At 46.3% G+C, this 23,373-nt stretch overlaps 1 protein-coding gene across 1 annotated transcript in view; it reads left to right on the top strand.

Annotated features, from left to right (window-relative positions):
* Positions 1–23,373, top strand: part of SFMBT1 (Scm like with four mbt domains 1) — a 107,009-nt gene that overhangs the window by 81,635 nt on the left and 2,001 nt on the right. Inside the window, exons 14-19 of the mRNA XM_059716060.1 lie at positions 8,428–8,567; positions 12,708–12,817; positions 14,945–15,120; positions 15,958–16,133; positions 17,502–17,747; positions 19,832–19,960. Of these exons, the coding sequence (XP_059572043.1) occupies positions 8,428–8,567; positions 12,708–12,817; positions 14,945–15,120; positions 15,958–16,133; positions 17,502–17,747; positions 19,832–19,960 (977 nt within the window). The remainder of the gene's footprint in view (positions 1–8,427; positions 8,568–12,707; positions 12,818–14,944; positions 15,121–15,957; positions 16,134–17,501; positions 17,748–19,831; positions 19,961–23,373) is intronic.

The following is a 23,373-nucleotide window of genomic DNA, read 5'->3' on the forward strand; positions in this document are numbered from 1 at the left end:
ATATGCATCCCGCTGCCAGGCAGGCAGGGGACACATTGCAGCTCAGCAGCAGCAGGCACATGGCATCGTGCTGCTCCTAGGGCAGCTGCAGCAGGAAGCAAAGCCCTGTGCACAGCAGCAGCCACCTCTGCCCCATACACACATCAGGGGCCACATGCCACTTGGGCCTCCACCAAGGTGTGCACAGCATTGGGAGCCGCCACCCCCCCCCCCCCCCAATCCCTGGGCAAGCCACAAGGGCTCTGATTGTCCCATGACCCAACCCAGTCGGGACCCCATTTACCCCAGCTCCTGCCAATGGCCTGTGTGCCCCTCCCTCCCTCAATATGGGGAGCCTCAATCTGTACCCCTAAGTCCCTTCCCCTTCAGAGTAGATGTACTTTCCTGCTGTACTGCTAGTGATCCCCATACTAGGCTATGATCCTGGCTGCAGCTCATGGCCAGGCTGCCTTGTGACCCTACCTGCTGCCCCGCATTTGAGGGGGCTGAGCCCCTTTACCCCAGCCTTCTGCTGCCTATGTTTCCATGTTCCATCTTCCCATATCCCTGGCAGGCCTCAAGATACTCTCATGCCCTCAGTCGCTCTTGGGACCTTTGCCATCCCCTGATAGTTCCAAACCCAAACTACCAGTGCAAACTATAACAAAGAACTTAGCCCTCTGGCTATAACAAACTCCAAGCCTACTGGCTGTGTTACAGCCTACTGGCTCTGGGTCATGTCCTCCTGATAGCAAGCCTTCAGTGCTTTACTTGCATTCCCAGGATGTGCCAGGAGTTCACTGGGCATTCTTTTAAAGACGCTCAAACTAAGACCTCTTCTCCCTGCAGCTTGCAGGGCCAGACTGTGTTTTTTTTGGCTCAGGCTCTGAGCTTAGGTAGTTTATAAACCCTCCCACTTCAGATTAGGTGGTGTCCCAGCCAGCCACAGGAGTTTCTCCTTATGACCTGATGGCTGGTTTCCATGGCAGCTTGTGATTGCTGCTCTAGCAGCACCCCAGCTGCACAAACTAGGCTCTGCCCTTCTGTCTTACTGCCTGGCTGCTACCTTTGCAACAAGCGTCTTAAGCAGAGTTCTCCTGATCAGGCTGCAAGGGCACCCAGTTACTTTAATGAGCAGCTCCCTGCCTAGGCAGCAGTGTTTCTCTACTGCCTTCCTTCTTGTTTCTGGCCTGTATTCTGCTGCATAGGCTCTGTCAGCTGCAGCTTTTCTCCTTAAAGTAACAGGAGCCCCAGGGACTGTTACACCAATTTAACCATACTTTGCTGCAACTTCAAGCTATCGGTCCACATCCTACTCTGCAGCAAGAAAATAAAATTTGTTTTTCCTCCTCTTTATGGCAACCCTTCAGATATTTGAATACTGCCATGTCTTCTTGTATCTTAAGTGCCTTTTCTTCAAGCTGATCATACCTATTTCCTTCAACCGCTCCTCATTTGATTTGCCTTCCAAGCCTGTGATCTTTTGTGTTGCCTGCCTCTGGACCTGTCTAATTTCTCCATGTCCTTTTCAAAATTTGGAGCCCAAAACTGCAAACAAAACCCTCAAACTACATGTGGCCATATTCTGTGTAAGGGAGGAAATTATTTTCAAAACTGTCTCCTGGCAATAAATGTATTAAAGTATTGAGATACATATATAGAACTGTAGATTTTAGGTTTGGCTAGCATAATAAATATTTGTACTCTGAGCAGTTAGAATCCCATAGGATACAAGTTTGCTTTTGTTTCTGGTAACACATTTATCATGGTAAACAAAGATCTTTCACAGAAAAAATATCTTATGTACTAGATAGTGAAATTTAATGGTTTCTGAATTATTGAAAGAATGCATATAATAAACAAATATTCCTGCTGGTGAAACAGGTAAGACATCTAAATGACAGGAATCTGTATGACATCTAAATGTTTGTTGCACTGTTTGACATACAGTAAAATGCATGTCTGAAGCTATGCCAAGTATAGTTTTTGCAGAACTGATTGGTGCTTACTTTGTATTTTAATTGATTTTTAAACAGAGGCACAATGTTAGTATGGTTTCATATGTTTTATCTGTTGGTTTTCAACCACTGGCATTAAGGCCTCTAAATGAAAATGTTTCTTAATCAAAATGTATAATATTACTAGAGAAAAACAATTTTATTGTTATACATCCGTAGGTATCTGATATGCACTTTAAAGGATGCCAAAGTACTTCACCGACTTTAGTTGACATGAGAACTAAAAAAACACAGCTTCTTTCATTAAGCATTAAAATGTAGCAATCATTAGGAACACAGGATTTAGGAAAATAGGTTAATACATCAAAGATTTCTATATGGATAGGTCATTACCCAAACATAATCTCTCTGACCATAGATCACCCAGACCCAGTTTTCCCTTCTTTGGGTTGAAAAAACTGGCTTGTTCTGCAGTATATGTATGTCAGCCTTGCCAACCTGTCACTGTTTGCTGATGTTCATTGAGGATACATGCATCATATTCATAAAAAAGATATGGGATGGGTTGGCTAAGGATGATCCAGTGTTTCTCAACCCATGGGTCACAACCCAAAAGTGGGTCACAAGAATGTTTCAAAGGGTTGTGAGCAAGTGCCAGAAAAACTTGTGAAAGCACAGGTTTCCCCTTGCAGGTTGGCAGCATTCCAGCCTGCAAAGGGCTGTTTGGGGCATGGCCAGCAGTATCCAGGCAGGGTCCTGGGAGCGGGGGTTGGAGGGCCAGAGCCAGCAGCCAGAGGAAGGTAAGTGTATCAGGAGTGGGGGTTGGAGGGCCAGGGCTTGGGGACAGTTGAGGGGGGGTTGGGGGGGCAGGTAGCTGCTGGCACTGAGGGAAGGTGGCTGGGCTCTGAGGCTCTAGCAGGGCAAGGACAGCAGAGGGGAAAGCTCCTGCTGCTTCATCAGGGGAAGGGGTACAGCAGACCTGCATGGCCAGGCTGGTGACACCAAGGCTGGTATCTGTGGGTGGGGCAGCTGGAAGACACTGCTGGACTGGCAGGAGGGGCCATGACCAGGCTGCCTGGCACAGCACATGAACCCTAGCCCAGGGCAGGTGTGCCAGAGACTTCTGCTCCTCCTCCCTCCAGCCTCACTCCGCTGCCACCCGCATGAGCCGGAGCCACCGCAGTCATGGCACTCAGGCCTGAGCAGGATTTGGGAAGGTGGGGGGCCCCTTCAGCAGGGCTTGGTGGGGGGTGGGAAGGGGCTGAGGCTTAGGAGTGAGGGGTCAGCATGGACCAGGAGGGGTAGGGGGCTGTGGGTCAGGTGGCAGGACCAGGGGTGCATGGGTCAGGACAAGCCATCAATCTTGGCAGATGGGTCCCAATACAAAAAAGGTTGAGAACCACTGAACTAGATGACCTCTGGAGGTCCTTCTAGCCCTACTTCTCTATGATTCTATGATTATCTAAAATAGCAGACTCTTGTAATGCCTACTTTTTTGAAATGCCAGCTGCTCAAAAGTGTATTCCAGTGAAAAGTTGATAATCTTTTTTTAATGACATGAGGCTGTTTTCTCTAGCCTAGAGGATTATAAGCAGGGATCCTGGTTTTCTCTGTTAAAAATTGCAAGTTCTCTGACAAAAACGCACAATCCCAAATTCTTTTATTAGAAACCTCCAAATCTGTATTTTTCCATGATTAAAATGAAATGCCACACAATGTTTTATTGATATATTTACAATTTTAAAGCAATTTGGAAGCCTATCAGTGCCTCAGTCATTAGCATAAAATAAATTCTAAATATCTGTACATTTGGGTGTTTGATTTTGTGTTTTTTATCATGGAAACTCAGAGCTCCCCCATCCCCTTCAATCACCAGGACATTGGGTCCAGCTGCAGTTGCACCTCCCCCCCCCCCCTCAGCTTTGTGGTGCTGAGCAGCCCTGATAATGCAGGTGCCTTGTAGACCTCTGTGAGTAAGCAGCTATTTGATATGGCTTCGGATCCAGCTGCTTTGGATGCCAGCAGTCCAATCCAGAAGTCTGGACCAGGTTCCCGCTTCTATCCAGCCGAAGCGGCTCCAAAGCTTTGGAGCTGCCTCAGAGATCTGGCCATATGGTATAGTGGGGAATCAATGAAATATCTATAACTTTGTTGGTTTTTTTCTTATTTGGATGAAACTTGCAGGGATGGTAGCCTCTGCTGATAACATGAAACCTGCCAAGTTTCAAGAAGATTGGTGCAGGAGTTCAGGGGGAACCGCACCCCAAATTCTTAAAAGCAAAACTCATGTCACGTGTATGTGTTACGCCATGGGGGGTGAAAACTGCGGGGGTGGTAGCCCCTAGTGAGGCCATGAAGCCTGCCAATTTCAAGAAGATAGGTGCAGGGGTTTGGGGGGGGACTGCACCTCAAGCTGCGGACAAGCAAAACTCATGCCATGGGTGACACTGTGTGTTAAAGCGCAGCAGGGTGAAAACTGCAGGCCTGCTAGCCCTCGCTGCAGCCACAAAGCCTGCCAGCTGTCAAAGAGATAGCTGCAGGGCGGGTTCTGGGGTCCCTCATCCATGGGAGCGTGATGGGCCTGTGGTGCCCTGGGCACACTCATCCATGGGAATATGATGGGCTCTTGGGGCCTGGCACCTCTAGCTGCTGACAGGCAAAACTCGTGACATGGGTGCTTGTGCAACTGCCTGTCTCCGTCTTGGCAGTTGATTATCTGTATTGATTATTTCCTCTCCTTATTCTGGGTTTTGTAGGTGTTCATCCTTGCTAATTAACTTGTTAACACCTAATTAACACCTACAAAACCTCAGACTAAGGAGAGGAAATAATCAATACAGACAATCAACTGCCCCAAGACGGAGACAAGCAGTTGCACAAGCACCCATGTCACGAGTTTTGCCTGTCAGCAGCTTGAGGTGCAGTTCCCCCCTCACCCCTGCACCTATCTTCTTGAAAATTGGCAGGCTTCGTGGCCTCAGGGGCTATCATTCCTGTAGTTTTCACCCCCCTGTGGTGTAACACATACACATGGCATGAGTTTTGCTTCCAAGAATTTGGGGTGCGGTTCCCCCCGAGCCCCTGCACCGATCTTCTTGAAACTTGTCAGGCTTCATGTTCTCAGTAGAGGCTACCACCCCTGCAAGTTTCATCCAAATTGGATGAAGAAACAACAAAGTTATAGATATTTAATTGATTCCCCATTATACCCTATGGCCAGATCTCTGAGGCAGCTCTGAAGCTTTTCCAAAGCGGTTCGGAAACTCTGAACCACTTTGGAAAGCCTAATGAAGCCAATGCTTCGATCCAGACACGCTGCTTTGGATGCTGAAGCATCCAAAGCTTCTCCAGATCTGAAGCACGGTCCAAAGCCTTGTGCAGCTCTAGTGCCTTGTCCATGCCATTGTCCCTCACTCCTGACCCCCAGCCCCCCAGCTCTGCTGGTGCCACTCGCTCCCCAGCCACAGCCCCCTGGCCCTACTGGTGCCCCTTGTGGCAGAAAGCCACCTTTGTCTCTCCCCAAAGTCCCTGCGCTGTGACAATTTGATAAGGATGGGCCCAGCTGAAAGATACATACCTTTACTCTATCTCTTTGGGTAACCTGAGCTGGATACATTCCTGAGGGAGGGGAGAAACCTGCTCCCTCTGCCTGTGTAACAAAAGCCTGGTGCCTAGGGTGTGGTCCCTCTGGTCACCTGAGTGGGGGAGGGAAAAGCCCCTGCTCATCTGCCCAGGTGACCAGTGATGCTTTTTAAATTGGTTGGCTAGTTGCTAACACTGCTGGCTTCTATTGAACTAGGCTGCTGAGGTCAGAAAGGCTATGTAAGGGCCTGGTCCAAGCCATTTTACCAGTATGGCCCAAACACCAGGACACAGGGAGAGAGTCTGATCCAACTGAAACGCTTTCTCTCTGGAAATCTCCGAGCCAGATCTCTACCATCTTCTAGATGATACTTGTGAGTGTTTCTAGAGAGTTAGTCAGCTCACAGTGATGCATTTGCGTGTCAAACAGCTACCTCAGCTAGACTGTTTTGCTCAATGGTAATCCCTTGATAGTGCTCTACCTCTTACCCTATTCTAACCCTACCCTTTGTAACCAATAAAGTTCTTCTTTGTGACTGGTGTAGGAGACTTATTGAGGGGTGGGTTTAATTATGCCTAGGAGGCCCCTTAGGTCTGCGGACTAAGGGAGACTATCCTTTTTGGCCCCCGACTTGGGGAGGTGCCCCAAGTGCTTGTATTGGGTCAAGTACCCGTAGGACTATTAGGCCTGTATTTCCCCGAGGACACAGGGCCTAGAAGGTCCCCTCTCAGGGGGGTGGCAGCGTGTTACCCGTGGACTCTGCGGTGGGGCTCGAAAGGGGGTCTGCCAGGGATTAGACACCCCTGGGGAGTCGCGTGGAGTCCGGAAGGTGGGCGGATGTAGTGAGGTGGGAGCAGGAGCTCCCCCTACTGGCCCACCACACCCATCACTCCCCACCCCCTCAGCCCTGCTGGAGGCAGCCCCCAGCTGTCAATGCTATGGGGCCAGGGACCTGAGTCTGCAGCTCCCTGTCCCCCACAGAAGCACCTGATCCCTGGCTGCTGCCCATGGGATGCAGGAGCTACTGCAGTGGAGCACAGCATGGAGCCCAGCTCCTGCTCCCCCATGGTCGGCACGGCCAGAGCAGAACCCATCATGGGGGGTGGATGTGGGCTGCCCACTGCAGCCTTGGGCTTCCCGCCCTGCTGCCTTCTCCCAGGGCATCCGTGGCTCAGCAGGTGGGACTCAGCACAGCAGGGCAGAGCTGGGCAGGGAATCTTGTTGCTGCCACTGGGAGTTCCACATTGCCATGGCAAGGTGTCCCCTGCCCATCCAGCAGCAGTGAAGGGCACAACTTTGTGCCCCCTCCCCCACTGCTGCTGGGCAGACAGGAGGCATTTCATCATGGCAATGTGGACTCCCAGCAGTGGCACTAAGCTTCCCCGCCCTGCTGTGCCCTGCCGTGCTCGATCCCGGCCACCAGGCCTTGAAGGCTGCAGGGGAAGGCAGCACGGTGGGGAGCCCAAGCCTGCAGCAGACAGCCCGCATCTACCCCCACCCCATGCAGAGATCTGGGGGGCATATGTTCTCCATACCTCCTCCAGGAGTGCACTCAGCAGTGAGGAGCCATCCCCACTCCTGTTACCCCCTAGGTGAGCTGCCCCTGGCTCCATCCCACTTCTGCCAGCCCCAGGATCCAAGCCCCATGCACCACCCCAGTTGGGCAGCAGCCCCAGCCCTACCCAGCTCCCTCCCTTCTTTACTATGGGGGCCTTAATCCCTTCCCCCCCACCCCCACTCCCACCAGACTTACCTGCAGGAGCTGCTGTCCAGGCTGCCTGGCAGCCATGTGCATATACATGCACAAGCCACCCCTACCTGACCACCCTCCTCGTGCTCCCCCCAGGCCCTTGCAGCCTGGAACTCTTCCCACTGTTTCCTGCATTTTTCTCCTTTAAAAGAGAAAATCTGGGTTTTTCTCCTTAAAAGGAGAAAAATCTGGGTGTTACCATGCTTTTCCATGGTGAGAAGAAAACCCAGATCCCCGGGTTATAAGTTATCCAGCCTTAAATCTATCATGGGTCAAATATTTCCTGTCTTGGGCCTCAAAATACTGATATTATAGAGAAAAAGGAGCAAATATTTTGTTGTTGATTCATTTTAATATTTTTCTGAGCTGCTTAAAATATTAGAAATAACTCTAAAAATAGATCACTGACCAGAACCCATGAGGTAGGTGGTCAGAGATGCATGGTAAATTGCAAGGTCATATGACTGGATTTGTTTTCTGACTCATATCTTAACTGTATTATAGGGATATTGCCAGCAGGCATACAAGGCACAAATACACATGTAAAATTCAAAGGGCATCTATACACTTGCTCCAGGGCAGAAGAGGTGGGGGGGAGGCGCTTTCATTAGAGCAGCCAAGAGCTACTCTAATTAAAGCACCTACAGTGTTGCATGTATTCAGTGTCCCATGCTTCAAAATGGTGGTGGGGATGCTTTAACTAAAGCTCGTTGGATGAGCTTTGGTTAAAGTGCCCCCACAACCATTTTGAAATGCAGGGACACTGAATACATGAGATGTAGAGGCCCCTGGAGCGTGCTAATTAACTCACTCTAGCAGACTTGCAGCAGACTCAATTAATCGAGTCTGCTCCAACACGTGCTGATTATCATGCATCAGAGCAGAGTTCCATCATGTGTATAGGAACCCAAAAAGTCCATCTCTGCAACATCTAGTAGCTGGAGTTATAGTTACAGAAGTGATATTTTAACTCCATAAATTCATATAGATTTTTTTTCGTTTCCTTTTTTCTACAACTTGTAGTAATATTAAGCCTTGCAAGAATTAAAAGGGGGTTTTTTGTTTGTTTGTTTGCTTTTTATTTTCTGCGGGAGGTGGTAGAGGGATGGGGAAATGGCACTAAGTAATTTAAATTTTGGCTACTTTTCATTTCTCAGTGATAATTAATGGAAAGTACTGCTGCCCAAAGATCTACTTCAACCACCGGTGCTTCTCAGGGCCTTACCTCAACAAAGGGAGAATTGCAGAGCTTCCTCAGTCTGTAGGACCTGGAAACTGTGTTCTTGTTCTTAAAGAGGTGAGGTGGTTCTGAGGGTGGAGCTGTGTGTGCAGTTTTGTATATTAAACTCCTGAGTATCTTTCTAGTTAGAGATGAGTAATAGACTGCTAAATAATAGGAAATGAGTGGTAATGAGCTACAAGTTCAGTTTCTTTTTTAAAATGAAGTATGAGTCATTGAGTAGTTTGAGTGGTTTTGAGTCATTGCAAGATGTCTCTAATCTTCCAGTGATCTAATTATCTCATTACTACTGCATTTCTTAGTTTTATATAGAGTAAACCAGAATTGCCACTTATGAAAACAGCCAATTGTTGCTGGTATTCTTTGGCCTTCATTGAATCCCCATAATATGAAATTAGTTCTTAATATTTTAATAGTTCATTTTTAAACCAAGAAAAGTAGCCCAGAAAGTTTCCTTCTGCAGTCTGCTATGTTTATGGTCAAACTCATGAAATATAATTTCTCTTTCAAGACAATTGGCAAAAAATGTCAATTAATTGGGTAAATATTATAATAATATTCAAGGAGCTTTTTTAATTTTTTGAAAATACCAAAGTCAGCCTAATTTAGGGAAAATCTAACAAACGGACTATTCTATGTTCTGACTGAAAGTAAACCTGGTGTCTTGTAGCAAATGATCTGTTTCTCAGAAAATATTTTATATCAAATCATATAAAAATGAAACATTTTTATATGACATGAGCTGTCATATGACATTTGCTGAACCTTCTAAAAACCAGAATTCTGATGTGCAATGTATCATCTAAAATTAAATTATGAATATTTTTCATGGGAAATACCCCTTCCTCTCTGTCTGCTTTCATCAGAACTCTCTAAAGAACAGTGTATGAATTAAGTGTACTATTAGTGTAAATTAAGCAAAGGGTACGAGCAGCTGTTACATTTTTCTTGGGACCAGTTGTGCCTGCGTTTGTCTCAAAACAGAAAAGTTGCAGGATTTGCATTACAAACATTGCCCTTCTAATAGGAGTTCTGTAAGCAGCTGAATATAGTGCTGCTTTTCTGCTGTTTATCCAATGACGCAATCTCAGGAGGTCCATTCAGACACACTTTGCAATAAACTGTTAGCTGGTCTTGTCCCACAGACCTTGAAGTCTGTCCTGGAACAACAGAAGTGGACATCTGAGCGATCAGTTTGTCCCAGGAGAAAGTGGAGGCTCTCAGGACAAATGCAATGTCTGCTCATAATCCTCTGCTTTTTTCCATTAAATACAAGAAAGGAGACAAAGGCTGTCTGGAAAGACTTTCTAACAAGTCAGAAACCAAGACTCTTGGGGCAACCACTTATAATGTTTGTTGAAAAAGTTTTAGTTGTGACATGTATAACAATCACATAGAAAAAACTTGTGAGCATTTTTCTGTCTATTGGTGCCAGATCAACAGGCCTTTGTTATGCCTTTATCATACTGCTTCAGCCATTGTTAGTACCAACCAAGCTGCACTTCTACAGAAACATACATCTTTATTAGGGCTGTGCAAAATTTCGCCGACTGTTTCGATTCAACACTATTTCGACTCATTTCGAGCTCGAAACAGCAAAATCAAATCGACACGAAGGGCTTCAAAACAGCCTTGAAACAAAACAAAGCTAGTCGAAACTTTCAAAAGTTTCAAACGTTTCGAGTTTTGAAGCAGCCAGCAGCCAGGTGCTGGGAGACAGGGGAGAACCAGGGTTGTGCTTCCAGTGGCTCTGCAGTCCCATGTGGCTCAACCAGGAGCACAGCCCTGGCTTTCCCTGCTTCTCACCGCCAGGCTGCGGGAAGCCAATCACAGCGCAGGGGAAGGGAACTGAGCGCAGGCTCAGTTCCCCTCCCCAGCGCTGCGATTGGGCTGGGGAAGGGAACTAAGCCTGATCCACTCCCCAGCCCTACAGTCAGGCTGGGGAAAGGAACTCAGCCCAATCTAGCTCAGTTCCCTTTCCCAGCTCCCCGGTCCCAGGCAGCAGCACCTGGCTTCCCTCCCTCATCTGGCAGGCAGATCAGGGGCCCACAGCTCTGGGAGGACTGGCACAGCCCTCGCAGCCGTCCCGAGGTTGTGGGCCCCCATCTGCCCACTGGATAAGAGAGGCTGTTTCGAGCTTCCTCATTATAGTGAATGGGTGAAAAGTCAAAACAGCATCACTGTTTCGACGAACCAAAATGGAATAGCTGTTTCGAATCTAAATGAAATTTGAAACGAAACACTCTTCCATCAAAACCTCGAAACTGAAGTCGAAATGGAACGGTGCCATTTTGTATAGCCCTAATCCTTAGATAGATAACCAGTGTTTTGCATGCATAACTTATTTATGCTTTTGATAGAATAATATATATCTATATATACATATGTATGTGAAGATATACATTTTTTTTTTACTCTGGTTAATGAAAGATTAGGCCATTGTTTAAATATTGTTGCTTTATTTGTATAATTGCATAAATTATGAATATCAATAAACTTGCATGGTAGATAATCAGATTGTGCACTTTATGTGAAATTGTTCACAATGGGCTTTTGGGAAGAGTTCGGTATATTGCCTAGTTGACCAGGTAGCATTATTGGGGTAGCAGAAAAGTTACTTGCCGTCATCTGAAGCATGTGACATCAGCAACTGTTTCATTCAGTGTTAAAGTTAGGATGGTCGTGCTACATTTTCATTGTTCCTAGTTAGCCCACATGTAACTATTAGAATGCAACAGTACTTTTGAATCATTCCCTTTTAGAAATGGCTGCAAATGTGCATGTGTACATACCCTTGGAGGAAACCTCAGATTGTAGAAGGTGCCTCTGTTGTATGACTGGCCCCAAGAGACATTCGCTTTAAAGATGTGATGGCATCTAATCCTCAATCCAAACAATCATGCCACACATGTATGGCAAGGTCTGTGATTTTGAGATCGGGGATTACACCATACTTTTGGTGCAGGGGCCCAGATCAAGAGTCCAGCAAGATGAAGCAAATCAGCTGACTGTCAGTCAGGACCAGGAACCAAAATGGTCCCTGACCCCAGCTGCCAGTCAGCTCAGCACACTGGGAGCCCAGCACCAAACTGCCACAATCTGATGCTAGGCTTTCTGTGCACTGGGAGTTGTATAAGCCCTATGTGCAGCCCAGCCGAGTGGGACACAGGCGTTGATAGCAGCACATGGGGCTTGATAGCATCCTGCAACTGGGTAGCCCAGCATCAGGCTGTGGCAGCCTGGTATCACTCAAATCCTGTATGCTATGCAGCATAGGGAGAGCCCAGCACGGGGCTGTGGTCCAATGCAGTGGTCCCCGTGTGCTGTCCAGCTAGGTGCTACATGGAGTTTATACAGCTCTCAGTGCATGAAGGTCCTGGCACTGGACTGCAGCAGCCCAGTGCTGGGATTTCTGTACACTGATACCTCTTTAAAATGAGGATACGTGTTCAATTTAAGACGTGACACACACAAGCCACAAAGTTGTTATTCATTTTATGTGGAATAACTTTCTGGCTCACTTACTGTATTACCGCGCCTTAAATTGACTTGCATATATGGCTAGGTTACTATTTAGAGGCTGATTTAACATGTTAATCACATCCTAAAGATAATGTGTGAGGGGCCATTCTCTTGTTAATTGGAGTGTCACTATGTTATTTCTATAATAAAAAGCCCAGTGTTTCAGAAGAGGTTGGGCATGGATTCTGAAGCAGTCCAGAATCCAGATTAAACTGCTCACACTTATCAAGGTTATGGATACAAGCAGACATGGAGTACATGAGGCAGCCCTTTGAGTGTCACTCAGTCTCTAGAGGAAAAACTCAGAGATGCATTACACATTCCAGCAGCAAAATGTTGCTGGCATTAGCAACATTAGTTGTATGAGCTTTGCAGTATCTACTCTGTAATTAAATTAGGTGATATGAGGTAAGACTACTGAAGCTGCAAGAAAAGCTGAGATCTGCTAGAATCAGTAACCCCTCATTAGTTAGTTCTTAAGGCTTGGCATGACTCCATTTTCTGTCTGTACTTGATATGTTTTTCTTCATGTTGGCAGTTATGATTTTTCTATAATCCCACTGTGACTGAGTATATGCTGAAAGTTTGATGCAGATGAATAGAATTAATCTGCTATTCTAACCTAGCATAACCTAATTTTTTTTTTCACCCCTTTTTATTCATTTCCATTTGCAGGTTCTCACTTTATTGATCAATGCAGCCTACAAACCCAGCCGTGTCCTTCGAGAGCTCCAGCTGGATGAAGAAGCTGCATGGCTTGGGCATGGAGAGACTCTGAAGGCAAAGTAAATTCTCTACCCTATATCTAATTAATTTACAACCAGCAGTAATCTCTTTTTTACAAACTACATTTTGCTTAAGAACTTACCTTTCAGAAGTTTATGCAGTTTAAGTCCATAAGGATGTTGCAAAATGTAATCCCCAAATTAATGTATTTTTTTTCTGGAACATCCAGTAGAGTGCTTCTGACCCTCTCATGTGTCAGGTGGGCTCTGATGCTGCTTTGTTTTAAATGGAGTAATACTACAGTAATTAGTGCAACATGGCAGATGCAACTGTTAGACCAGCAGAGAAAAGGTAAAAGCTTTGTAATAGGACTGAAGATAGTATCAGCATTTTAACTGTTAACAGATCTGTCAGAGAAGGTTCTCAGGCTGTCATCACCTTCCAATTTCTGTACATGAAAACAGTTCCCCGTTTAAATATTATCTCTTATCTGTTGAGCTTTAGTAAAGCTCAAACAGGGACTGGGTTAGAATTCTGTTTGACTTTTTAGCCCCTTAATGTGTTGCTCAGAGTTTTGATGAGTTTTGTTAATCCACAATATAGATATTGCTGAGAGAGAACTGGGATGAAGGAACACTATTATCATGTTAGTAAAAAAGAATGGTATTTTTGAGTCAGGTTGTTAACTGCCTTGTGAGGCAGTGTGATGGTTCTGTAATTAAAGCACTGGACTTGGACCCAAGAGGTCAGCTCTGCTATAAAACTAACAATACAACTTTGAGCTGTAATTGCATCAGTTCTCTATCCATAACATGGACATACTTTTCTGCATTGCAGGATTCCTATATACTTGGATATAGTTATAAAAAGCCCCTGGAAGTATTTATGTAAATATACTCAGAGAAAGGAAATAATTTAGAGTAGTGTGTTATAATTATTACACACAGTCATCCATCACAGCAGGGATGGCTGTGCAGACTATTGAGAAATTCACTACCCTTTCCAGCAGTTGTTTCACATGGTAGGGGCAGTATCCTAACTGCAAGATTGTTGTTCTTAGGGATCCTTAGTAAATACTGGTATAGCAGGGATCTCGAAGTTGACTCCAAAATGAACATGAGTCACCAGTGTGATAAGGTAATAAGTAAAGCTAACTGCACCCTTTCTAGGGTGGCATTGGACAGGCCGGAGCTGGAGTACTGCGTCCAGTTTTGGGCACCGCACTTCAGGAGGGATGTGGATGGCCTGGAGAGAGTTCAGAGGAGGGCCACATAAAAGTCAAAGGCCTACATAAAAAACCCTATGTGGACCGATTGGGAGACCTGAACCTCTTCAGCCTCCGTAAGAGGAGGCTGAGAGGTGATCTAGTGGCTGCCTACAAACTCATCAGGGGGGTCAGCAAGAAATAGGGGAAATTATGTTTACCAGGGTTCCCATTGGGGTAACTAGAAATAATGGCCACAAACAGAAAGAACAAATTCAGACTGGACATCAGGAAAAAATTATTTACAGTGAGGGATGCCAAAATATGCAATACACTTCCAAGGGAGGTGGTGCTGTCCCCTTCCTTGGAGGTATTTAAAAGGAGATTGGACAGACACCTGGCTGGGGTCATCTGACCCCAGCAATCTTTCCTGCCTGGGGCAGGGGGTCGGACTTGATGATCTAATAGGTCCCTTCCAACCCTAACGTCTATGAAACTAGTAAATTGTGAAGGGCAGCCCTTTACCAATCAGTGGTGAGGGGCAGGACTGCACAAAAGGCAGTCCTCTTGGCCAATCCACAGCAAGAGGTGGGTCCCTCAGCCAATTGAAGGGGAGGGGGAGGGCTTGCCATGAAAAAGGCACTGTAAGCAGCCCACAAATTTCCCATCACTTTGGCATGATTTAAGTAGATCCCTAATTACATTTATAATAGTGGATTATGGTAATGTTTGGCACTGCAACCCAAATGTCTCTTCTGTCTTGGCTTGTTAATGTTTATTATGTGGACATCTGTCATGTTTTGTTACTAATGAGAGAATTTTGATTCAAATGACTGCCAATTCCTAGTCTTTCACCAACACTAAATTCTTTACATTTATCCTGAAAAAGAATATAATGTTTGATGTTAAATAATTTTCAATTTTGCACCTTTATTGCAGTAGTAGAGCCAGATGGTTTATGATAATTTATTCCCTATGGCAGATACAAAGGGAAGAGTTACCGTGCCATTGTGGAGGTTGTGAGAACAGCAGATCGGGTGGCAGATTTCTGCAGGAAAACTTGCATCAAACTGGAGTGCTGTCCAAACCTCTTCGGCCCCCAGATGGTGCTAGATAAGTGTTCAGAGAACTGCTCAGTCCTGACAAAAACTAAATACAGTGAGTTAAAACACCACTTTTCTTTTTAACGATAGTAATGACATTGGTTTAGATGGTGCTTTTGATCAAAACTGATCGTGAAGATATATTACAAATAATTTATTGCTTCACTTCTGAGTGATGCAAGCTATGAAGGTACTTACATAATCATTTTTTTACCCAAAGATATGGTTCTTTCATAGTGAATAATAGTACTACATAAACATATGGTATTTATTAGTTACATGTTATGTCTAATGTTTCATTTTTCTCCTGCCATTAATCTCTGGGATATAACAGACTCCAGAATATTTTTAAGTGTTTCACTCTTTATTATTCCTGAGCAGAGAGATAGTTAGCTGCAGGATAGAGTGGTATCTTACAGACTAACTAAATTATTCTACTAGAGAACAACTGTCTCCTTTCGGAGGGGGGGCTGGGGGAGAGGGGCATTAACTTATGTGGTCATCTGGACAAAGTGAGAACCAATCATGTATCAACTCCAGATATCTGTACAGGTCACCAGTCTGCAAAATACTGCACCACTACAAGCTGCACCACCCAAATCTGCCATTCTATAACCTATGGCATTTTATGCAAAAACTGGCCCTTTTTCAGAGGTAGAGGAATTTAAATCCCCGTTGAGTGAATAAAACTGTATTCATAAGCTCTCACCTGGTACATTTTATTGAAGGAAAGAATACAGACTCATTCATGTTGAAATTTTGCAGTTGAGTTTTCTATTGGAAAACCTTCTCATGTTGATTGCCTCTTCCTGGGGGCTGACAGATAACTAGTGATGATAACGTTGCATTATATAACACATTAAGCAAATGATCTTTTCTTTTGCCATTCCAGCACACTATTATGGGAAAAGGAGAAACAAAAGGATTGGCAGACCACCAGGTGTTCACAGTAATCTGGAAGCAGACATGAAGAAACCAAATAAGAGGAGGAAGAGACGAAAACACTTTGTTCATAAGAAAAAACGTTCTTCTACCTCAGTGGATAACAGTCCAGCTGGATCTCCCCAGGCAAGCAGCCATAGTAAACTTATTACTGTTAGAGGTGAACTGTTGCATATCAGTTGCATACCAGATTGGCATCAATAAAAGGAAAATTAACATTATTGGCTATCAGCTTTTATCTATTGATGTAGCTGACAATGTTCACTGATAAATATGCCTTCTGTCTGAGGCCCCCAGACACTGCATTTGTATGCGTAGCTGCATGCATGCATCTGGCCAGGAATGCAGCTGGGCAGCATGGAGAGCAGCACCCTGCAGGTAAGTCTGTGAGGGGAAGAGGCGTGGGGGAGGATAAGGGCATGGGGGATGGGACAAAATAGAGGCCCCCATGGTGAGGGAGGGAGTGGGGCAGGGGCTGGGACTGGGGGCACTGCCCAGCCCAGGCAGTGAATTGGACCCAGGGCTGGGAGCAAGACAGAGCAGTGGGTACCTCATCCAGGGGGTGCTGGGTGGGGTAGGGATGAAAGGCAGCTAGCTCCTCCAGGGGAGACATGGAGGGGCATGTGCCCCTCCAGATGTATATATGTGTGTGTGGGGGGCAGATGCAGGCTGGTCGCTGCGGGCTTGGGGCTCTCTGCCATGCTGCTTTTGCCCCAGGTATCCCACGCTGTCCATGTGCCTTCTGCCTGCCTGGCAGCAGTGGGGGTGGTGAGTTGTGCCTCCCACTGCCAGGCGGGCAGAGGGTGCACGGCTTGTGCAGGGTCCCCAGGGCACAGGCAGCAAGGCAGAGAGCCCCAAGCCTACAGCAGGCAGCCTGCATCCACCTTTGCCCTGCTCAGCTTGGCTCCAGTTAAAAACATCCCTATACTTTAAAATGGTGGTGGTGGCACTTAAACTAAAGCTCATTCGACAAACTTTAGTTCAAGTGCCCCCACCACCATTTTTAAGTGCCAGGACAGTGATCCCCTGAATGAGCTGCCCATGGTTTTGTCCTGCTCCCTGCCCTGGCCCGTATTTCCATTCACCACCCTGGTTGGGTAGCACCACCAGCCCCTGCCCCACTCCCTCCCTCACTGTGGGAGCCTTGATCTGCCCCCCCCATACCCCTTTTCTCCCCCATGTCCCTTCCCCTCCACAGACTCACCTGCAAGGAGCTGCTCTACATGCTGCCTGGCTGTGTTCCTGTAAAATCAGTTATTGGATCAATATTGGCCAATATTGGCTATCAGTATCGGCCAAGAAAATCGTTGTCGGTGCACTTCTAACGACTGTACGTGTTCTTAAATCAGTTTTGGAATATGACTGCATAGCAGGCTACCAGCTCCTTTAAACCTGTGTGGCTGGACAGTTATTTTTAGGAGATAAAAATCCATCATAGTATGTTGGTGCCAGATTTCCCACTTCAACTTTCATCTGTCTTTTCTTCCCTTTCAGGGCAGTGCAGGAGAGGAAGATGATGACCAGGATGAAGTAGATGAAGAGTCCTTGAGTGAGGGTAGCACCTCTGAGCAGCAAGATGAACTGCTTGAAGAATCGGAAGTGTCCGAGAAAAAATCTGTGTCATCCTCTCCCACTCAGAGTGAACTGTCCCACTCTCTGGCTCAAGATCAAGACAAACAGAAAAGGAGGCTCCGAACCTTTTCCTTCTCTGATGATGAAAATAAACCCCCTTCACCAAATGTATGTTCTAAAAGTAAAAAATCCCTTTCCCCTTCTTAGGGCTTTGTCCCTGTCAGCTGCAGGAAGGGGGCAATGTTGCTAAATCAGATCTTTCTTCAAGGTGGCAGTTTGTCTTGAATTTTGCCTCTTGTCCTTATTAAAATTTACCTTTTAATTTCCAGTTTATAGCAGGAGCACATCTGCAGTGGTCCCAGTGCTACATGGAAACATTGACATTCTGTGTATTATGCAGAGAAGGGATAGCAGCAATGCCAGCTCTAGTGAGAGTTAAATAGTAGACATAACAAACAAACAAACACTGGTTTGTTCAACCTTTTTCCCCACAGCAGGCAGCATGGGCAGTGCCAGATCCAACCATGGGCCAGATAGTGATTCTAGTCCAGTGCCTGGGGCCAGTACAGCGGGCATCTTCCGACTATGCAAGGGGGTGGGGGAGAACCGCCTGACCTGAGCCCAGCCATGCAGAGGGGAAAGGGGGCTTCACCCAGCCCTGGGGGGAAGGAGGAGGGATGTGACCTGGCTGGGTGGGGATGAAGGGGACATAGCTCAGCCCCATGGGGGTAGGGGCATGGCTTAGCCACAACCCAGCCATGTGGTGGGGGGAAGGGGATGTGACATGGCCCCAACCCAGCCCCACTGGAGGGAAAATGGGATGTGGCTTGGGAAAAGGGGACCTGGCTTAGCCTTGTGGAGCAGGGGAAAAGGGATGTGGTTCAGCACCATGGGGGAAGGGGGACATGGCCTGCCCCAACCCAGGCCCATTGAGTAAAAGGGAGCATGGCCTAGCCTCGTGGGGGAAGGGGCCATGGCCCAGCCCTGAAGGAAAAGATGGTGCAGCCTGGCTCTGACCGAGTGTGCAGGGTTTGGGGTTTGGGAATTTTGTGGGAAGAGGATGGCCACCACTCCCCCACCACTAAATTTCCTAACCTGTGGGGAGACTCGCGGGCCAGATCTGATAGCTCTGCAGGCTGCATTTGGCTTGTGGGTTGCAGGTTGAGCATCCCTGTGCTAGAGGATTGTGCATCTCCAGAAATTGCTATGAAAATGACTACAAACTTAGGCAGTATGTTTAAAATAAAGCCCACTACTCTGATGATGTGACAAGGAGTCACTTTACAACTGCACAAATGCAACACACTAGATCATCTAAAATGCAGTCTGCACTGAATCTTCTGTATAAATTAAAACTTCTGTTTTTGAAGTCAATGCATTTAATTATAATTGTGTTAATTTGAATCTTTTGATTGTACCAGCACCCATTTAAAACATGGGGGAAAAGGATACATTCTTCACATTGCCTAAAACAGGGGTTTTCAACCTTTTTTGGTTGGTGTACCCCAGCGGCTGGTCGACAAGCAGGGAGTCCCCCAGCCGGTAGACGAGCAGAGGGGGAGGGGGTCCCCCCAGCCGCCAATCATTGAGTGGGGGGTGGGGGAGAGTGGTTTGCCACCACATACCCCCCGGGCCTTCCAAAGTACCCCTGGTTGACAACCCCTGGCCTAAAACATTGTCACTTACACTCTTCAGGGTTTCACTCCCATCTCCAACATGTACTGAAAAGCAAGGTATACTTGAACTCAGATTGATACCAAACCTTAATAGTGATCTCATCATTTCATATATAAATGCAATTAGACATCAAATCTGACTGCCAGGTAGTCTATTAATTTGGAAAATGTTATGGCCATCTTAGCTTTTTGTGAAATATCGATAGGTAGGAAGACTTCTGCATCTGAATGGAAAAGATGTAATTACTTGGCCACACAAAATGTTCAAGCTCTACTATTTTTGGGAATCAAAGAGCAGAGCTAGTCAGCAAAGCCCTTACTGATAAAAAGCCTGTGGGCCAGGTGGCCCATCCCCTAGCCATGGCCCACACCCTGCCTGTTGGCAGGGAATATGGCCTGCCAGCTCATTTGAGTTTGACACCCTGCTCTAGGCTACATTAACTGTGGAATTCAGAGTTATCTTAGGAATATTATTTATTATTTCTTGCTACATTGTTTATTTTTATTATTTGTGAACTGGGCATTTTTAATGTAACAATTGTTTAACTCTTTGGTGTTCGGGGGGTGTTGTATTAGGAAATAAAGGCTGAAGTTGCAGAAAAGCTGCAGCTGGACAGTAATCCTCTGGACTGGAGTGTGGCTGATGTCGTGCGATTCCTCAAATCTACAGATTGTGCCCCATTAGCCAGAATTTTCCTGGATCAGGTATAGTACATGTTTTGAAAGATTTAACTTGTTGCTTCATTCTCAACAACTGTTGATTAACTGGACACATTACATCAGATTTAATTATTAATACTTCAGTGGTTGGCTGTTTTTTAGCCAAACTATGGTGCTTCCTGTTTCTTAAATTTATTGTGGAATAAATGCATTTTATCATCTACCATTTTTCTGCAGGTTTTGCTATTAAAATTCACAAACTGAATAGGGAGAAACGATATCTAGCAGCTAGAAATAGTTCGCAATGAATTCAGCAGAGTATTATTTGAAAGAGATAATTGCTGTTCTCATCCAAATTGCACTTCAAAAACTAAATGGTTTTCAAATGTAGACATAGACAGATGTAATGTTTCTAGCACTTTCAAGTATTTTAAAAGTGCCATAGAATGGGCAGGAACAAATGATGCATGACACTGATACTATAAATTGGCCCAAGGCATATAAAAATGTTCCTGTTTCATCAAGGGTCAACTACAAAGTGCTTCAGATTACATTTGTTCTCCAAATTAGAATGTGGTGTGGAATTGGTGAGTTGGAAGGGATCAAGTTATTCCAGGTGGGGGGAACCTGACTGATGGAATGGGAGGAGGTAATTCAGCAAGGATATTTATGGCTTCTTGAGCAAGTACTGTGACTGAATCCCAGCTCCAGTGCCCTGAGGTCACCAGCCTTGCCCTGCATATGACCTGCCTTTTTAAAGCTTGGTACAAAGGCTGCTGCCATTATCTTCTGGACTTCAACCCCAGAAACTCCACTTCCTAAGTGCAAGATGCTCAAACACCTGCTCAACCACCACATGAACAAATGACCTGCACTAAAAAATGTCTGCATCTGTGAACTACTCGACAAATTGTAGGCAAGTGAGGGCATGGACCTTCTCTCTGGAATGAGGAGAACATCCAGCAGTCCTTCAGGGGTGAGTCATTGGGCCCAGGCTATGTACGAATGGATCACAGCAGAAGTGGCAGCTCATAAGCATAACCAATACACCCCAAGGCAAAGGTTTTGAAGACACAGCATAAGAGAGCCTGTGATTTTACCATGTTTCAGGTCCTTGTCAGATGACATACATATACGATGAGGAGCTGTTGTGCATGCTAGCTAGTAATGACTCCATTGAGCCCTGCTTCATTATCAACTCTGTTGACCTAGAGCCATGTAATGACAGTGATGATATGGACCTGGGACCAAAGCAGGAGATATACCTGCCGTCATCCTTTCAGTGCACAGAGACCAACTGCTTGAAGGGAATGCCTGCATGGCCAGACACTGAACCCACTGGTGAGTAGTAGCAACACTCCAGTAGCATCACTAAGACCTGTCCTTCATCTCGAAAATGCTACAGGCACCCTGCTCCATGATTTGTGCAAGGTCTGAGGGAGTGGAAGAACAAATGTCCACTGGTATTTGGTATCTAACGATTTTGTGTGTGGGGTGTTGTTAGGGATCTTTAGGACAGCAGAGGGTAACCAGAACCTACTGTGATCTTATCTGGAGTCAGGGTGCCCATGGGGTGCCCATTAGGGGTGTGCAAAATGAGCCATATTCAATTCAGATTCAGCCCAAATTGGGGGACAGTGATTCGATTAATTGATTCAGATCACTGTCCCGATTTTGATTTGGCCAAATAGGAATCTGAAGATTCGATGCTGATTTGGAGAATCAGCGATTCGGCCACAGACACAGCTTTAAATGCTATTTCTACATACTTCGAAGTACCAGGCATGGTTCTTAAATGCTGAGATGGTGCAGCAGATAGAGAGTCCCACAGAAGTGTGGGGTCCCCCCTGCGTGCTCAATGGCAGACCTGGAAGTGGACCAGAAGTACTTCTGGTCCACTTCTGGGTCTGCTGCCGAGCACAAGGGGGGGGGGAACCCTCCCCCCCCTCCCCCCCCCGGCAACCCCTTGGCTCAGCGATCAGCTACGGGGGAACCCCAGGTGCCCCCCCTCAGACCCAGGAGGCACTAGTCTCCAAGCCGGGGGGGGGTCTCCTGCGTGCTCCACAGTGGACCCAAAAGTGGACTGGACTTGCTTCTGGTTCACTTCTGGGTCCGCCACTGAGCACACTGGGGACCCCCTGCCGTGCTCCTTTGGGACGCTCCATCTGCCCAACATGGCAGCATTCACAACCCATGCTGGTACCTTGAGGTATGTAGAAAAAACATTTAAAGCTGTGTCTATGTCTGAATCATCGAATCTCCCTGAATCGATTCAGAGGGTTCTGATTTAATTCAGAGAGGTTAAAGGGTCTCCTGATTCGATTTGGATACAGAGATTCAGCTGCCAAATCAAATCAGCGACAGCTGCTTCTTACAGCCCTTGTGCCCATTCATGCACTGTGGGAGTGAGAAGGGGGCGTACTGTGGGGAGAACAGTGGGGAACACCCTTGAAACTTCTTCTAGGGCTATTAGGAGCCTGTTGAAGGATTCTCAGTCAACTGGTAGGTGATTCAGTTAGTGCAGAAATGTATACTAAAATATAATTACATTGCCCCCACCTGAGTCTCCCTTCCAGGTAGGGTACCAGACAGCTCAGCACTCCCTTCCCACAACTGGTAGCTGTGCTACCTGGGCCCCCACATTACCCATTGTCGATGGTTGACCCCAACAGGGTAGGAGCCAGACATAGATTTTGTGTACTGCTTGCCCCATCTGTTACTCCAGTACTGGCCAACCAACTCCCAAGCATCCTTCTCTTGCATATCTTTTACCTCCTCCCTACAGGTCATTTGCCAGCAGGACTGCCCCTATCCACCATTTTAAAATCCCTTCAATCCTCTGTCTGGGGGTGCCCATGCCCTGAAAGTATGTTCAGTCTCATTTTTAATCTCTGTCTGACAGAACCATCACAAATCCTCTCTCCCAACACCCATTGCCTGCAACCCCCTCTTCACATCTTCACTGACCGAAGGAATGCTGTCAAAATGATAGACTCCCTAACCTTCAACTGTCTTTCCCCATCCAGCAACCCAAGGCCCTGGAGAATCTGAAAGCATACCTGGGAAAGGAATCCAGGCCAAAAGACCAAAGACCTTAGCCAAAAAATAGTTTGTACCTACTGCTGCAGGGAAGCAGAAGCCAAGCAGCCAGGCTTAAGAGAGACGAGGCATTTGTTAATGTGGGTGCTCACTCAAGAGGCCATAAGTAATCCTACTGAACTTGCCCTTCCCCATGTCAGGTTTTTCTGCAATTTGACCTCTTCCATAAATTAGAACTGTAGAAATCACAAACAGCCACACAGGAAAACTAGCAGAAAATGTCCCCTTCCGTCCTGGCCAATTCTACAGACAGTTGCAGGCTACTTTAAGGAAGGGAGGCAACAATGGACCTGGATGCATTACAGTTTTATAGCACACAGCTGAAGCCAGTGGGATGTCTATTCAATCATTAGAATCAT

The sequence above is a fragment of the Alligator mississippiensis genome, chromosome 12 (genome assembly GCF_030867095.1).
Source record: "Alligator mississippiensis isolate rAllMis1 chromosome 12, rAllMis1, whole genome shotgun sequence".
In the NCBI taxonomy this organism is placed as follows: Eukaryota; Metazoa; Chordata; order Crocodylia; family Alligatoridae; genus Alligator; species Alligator mississippiensis.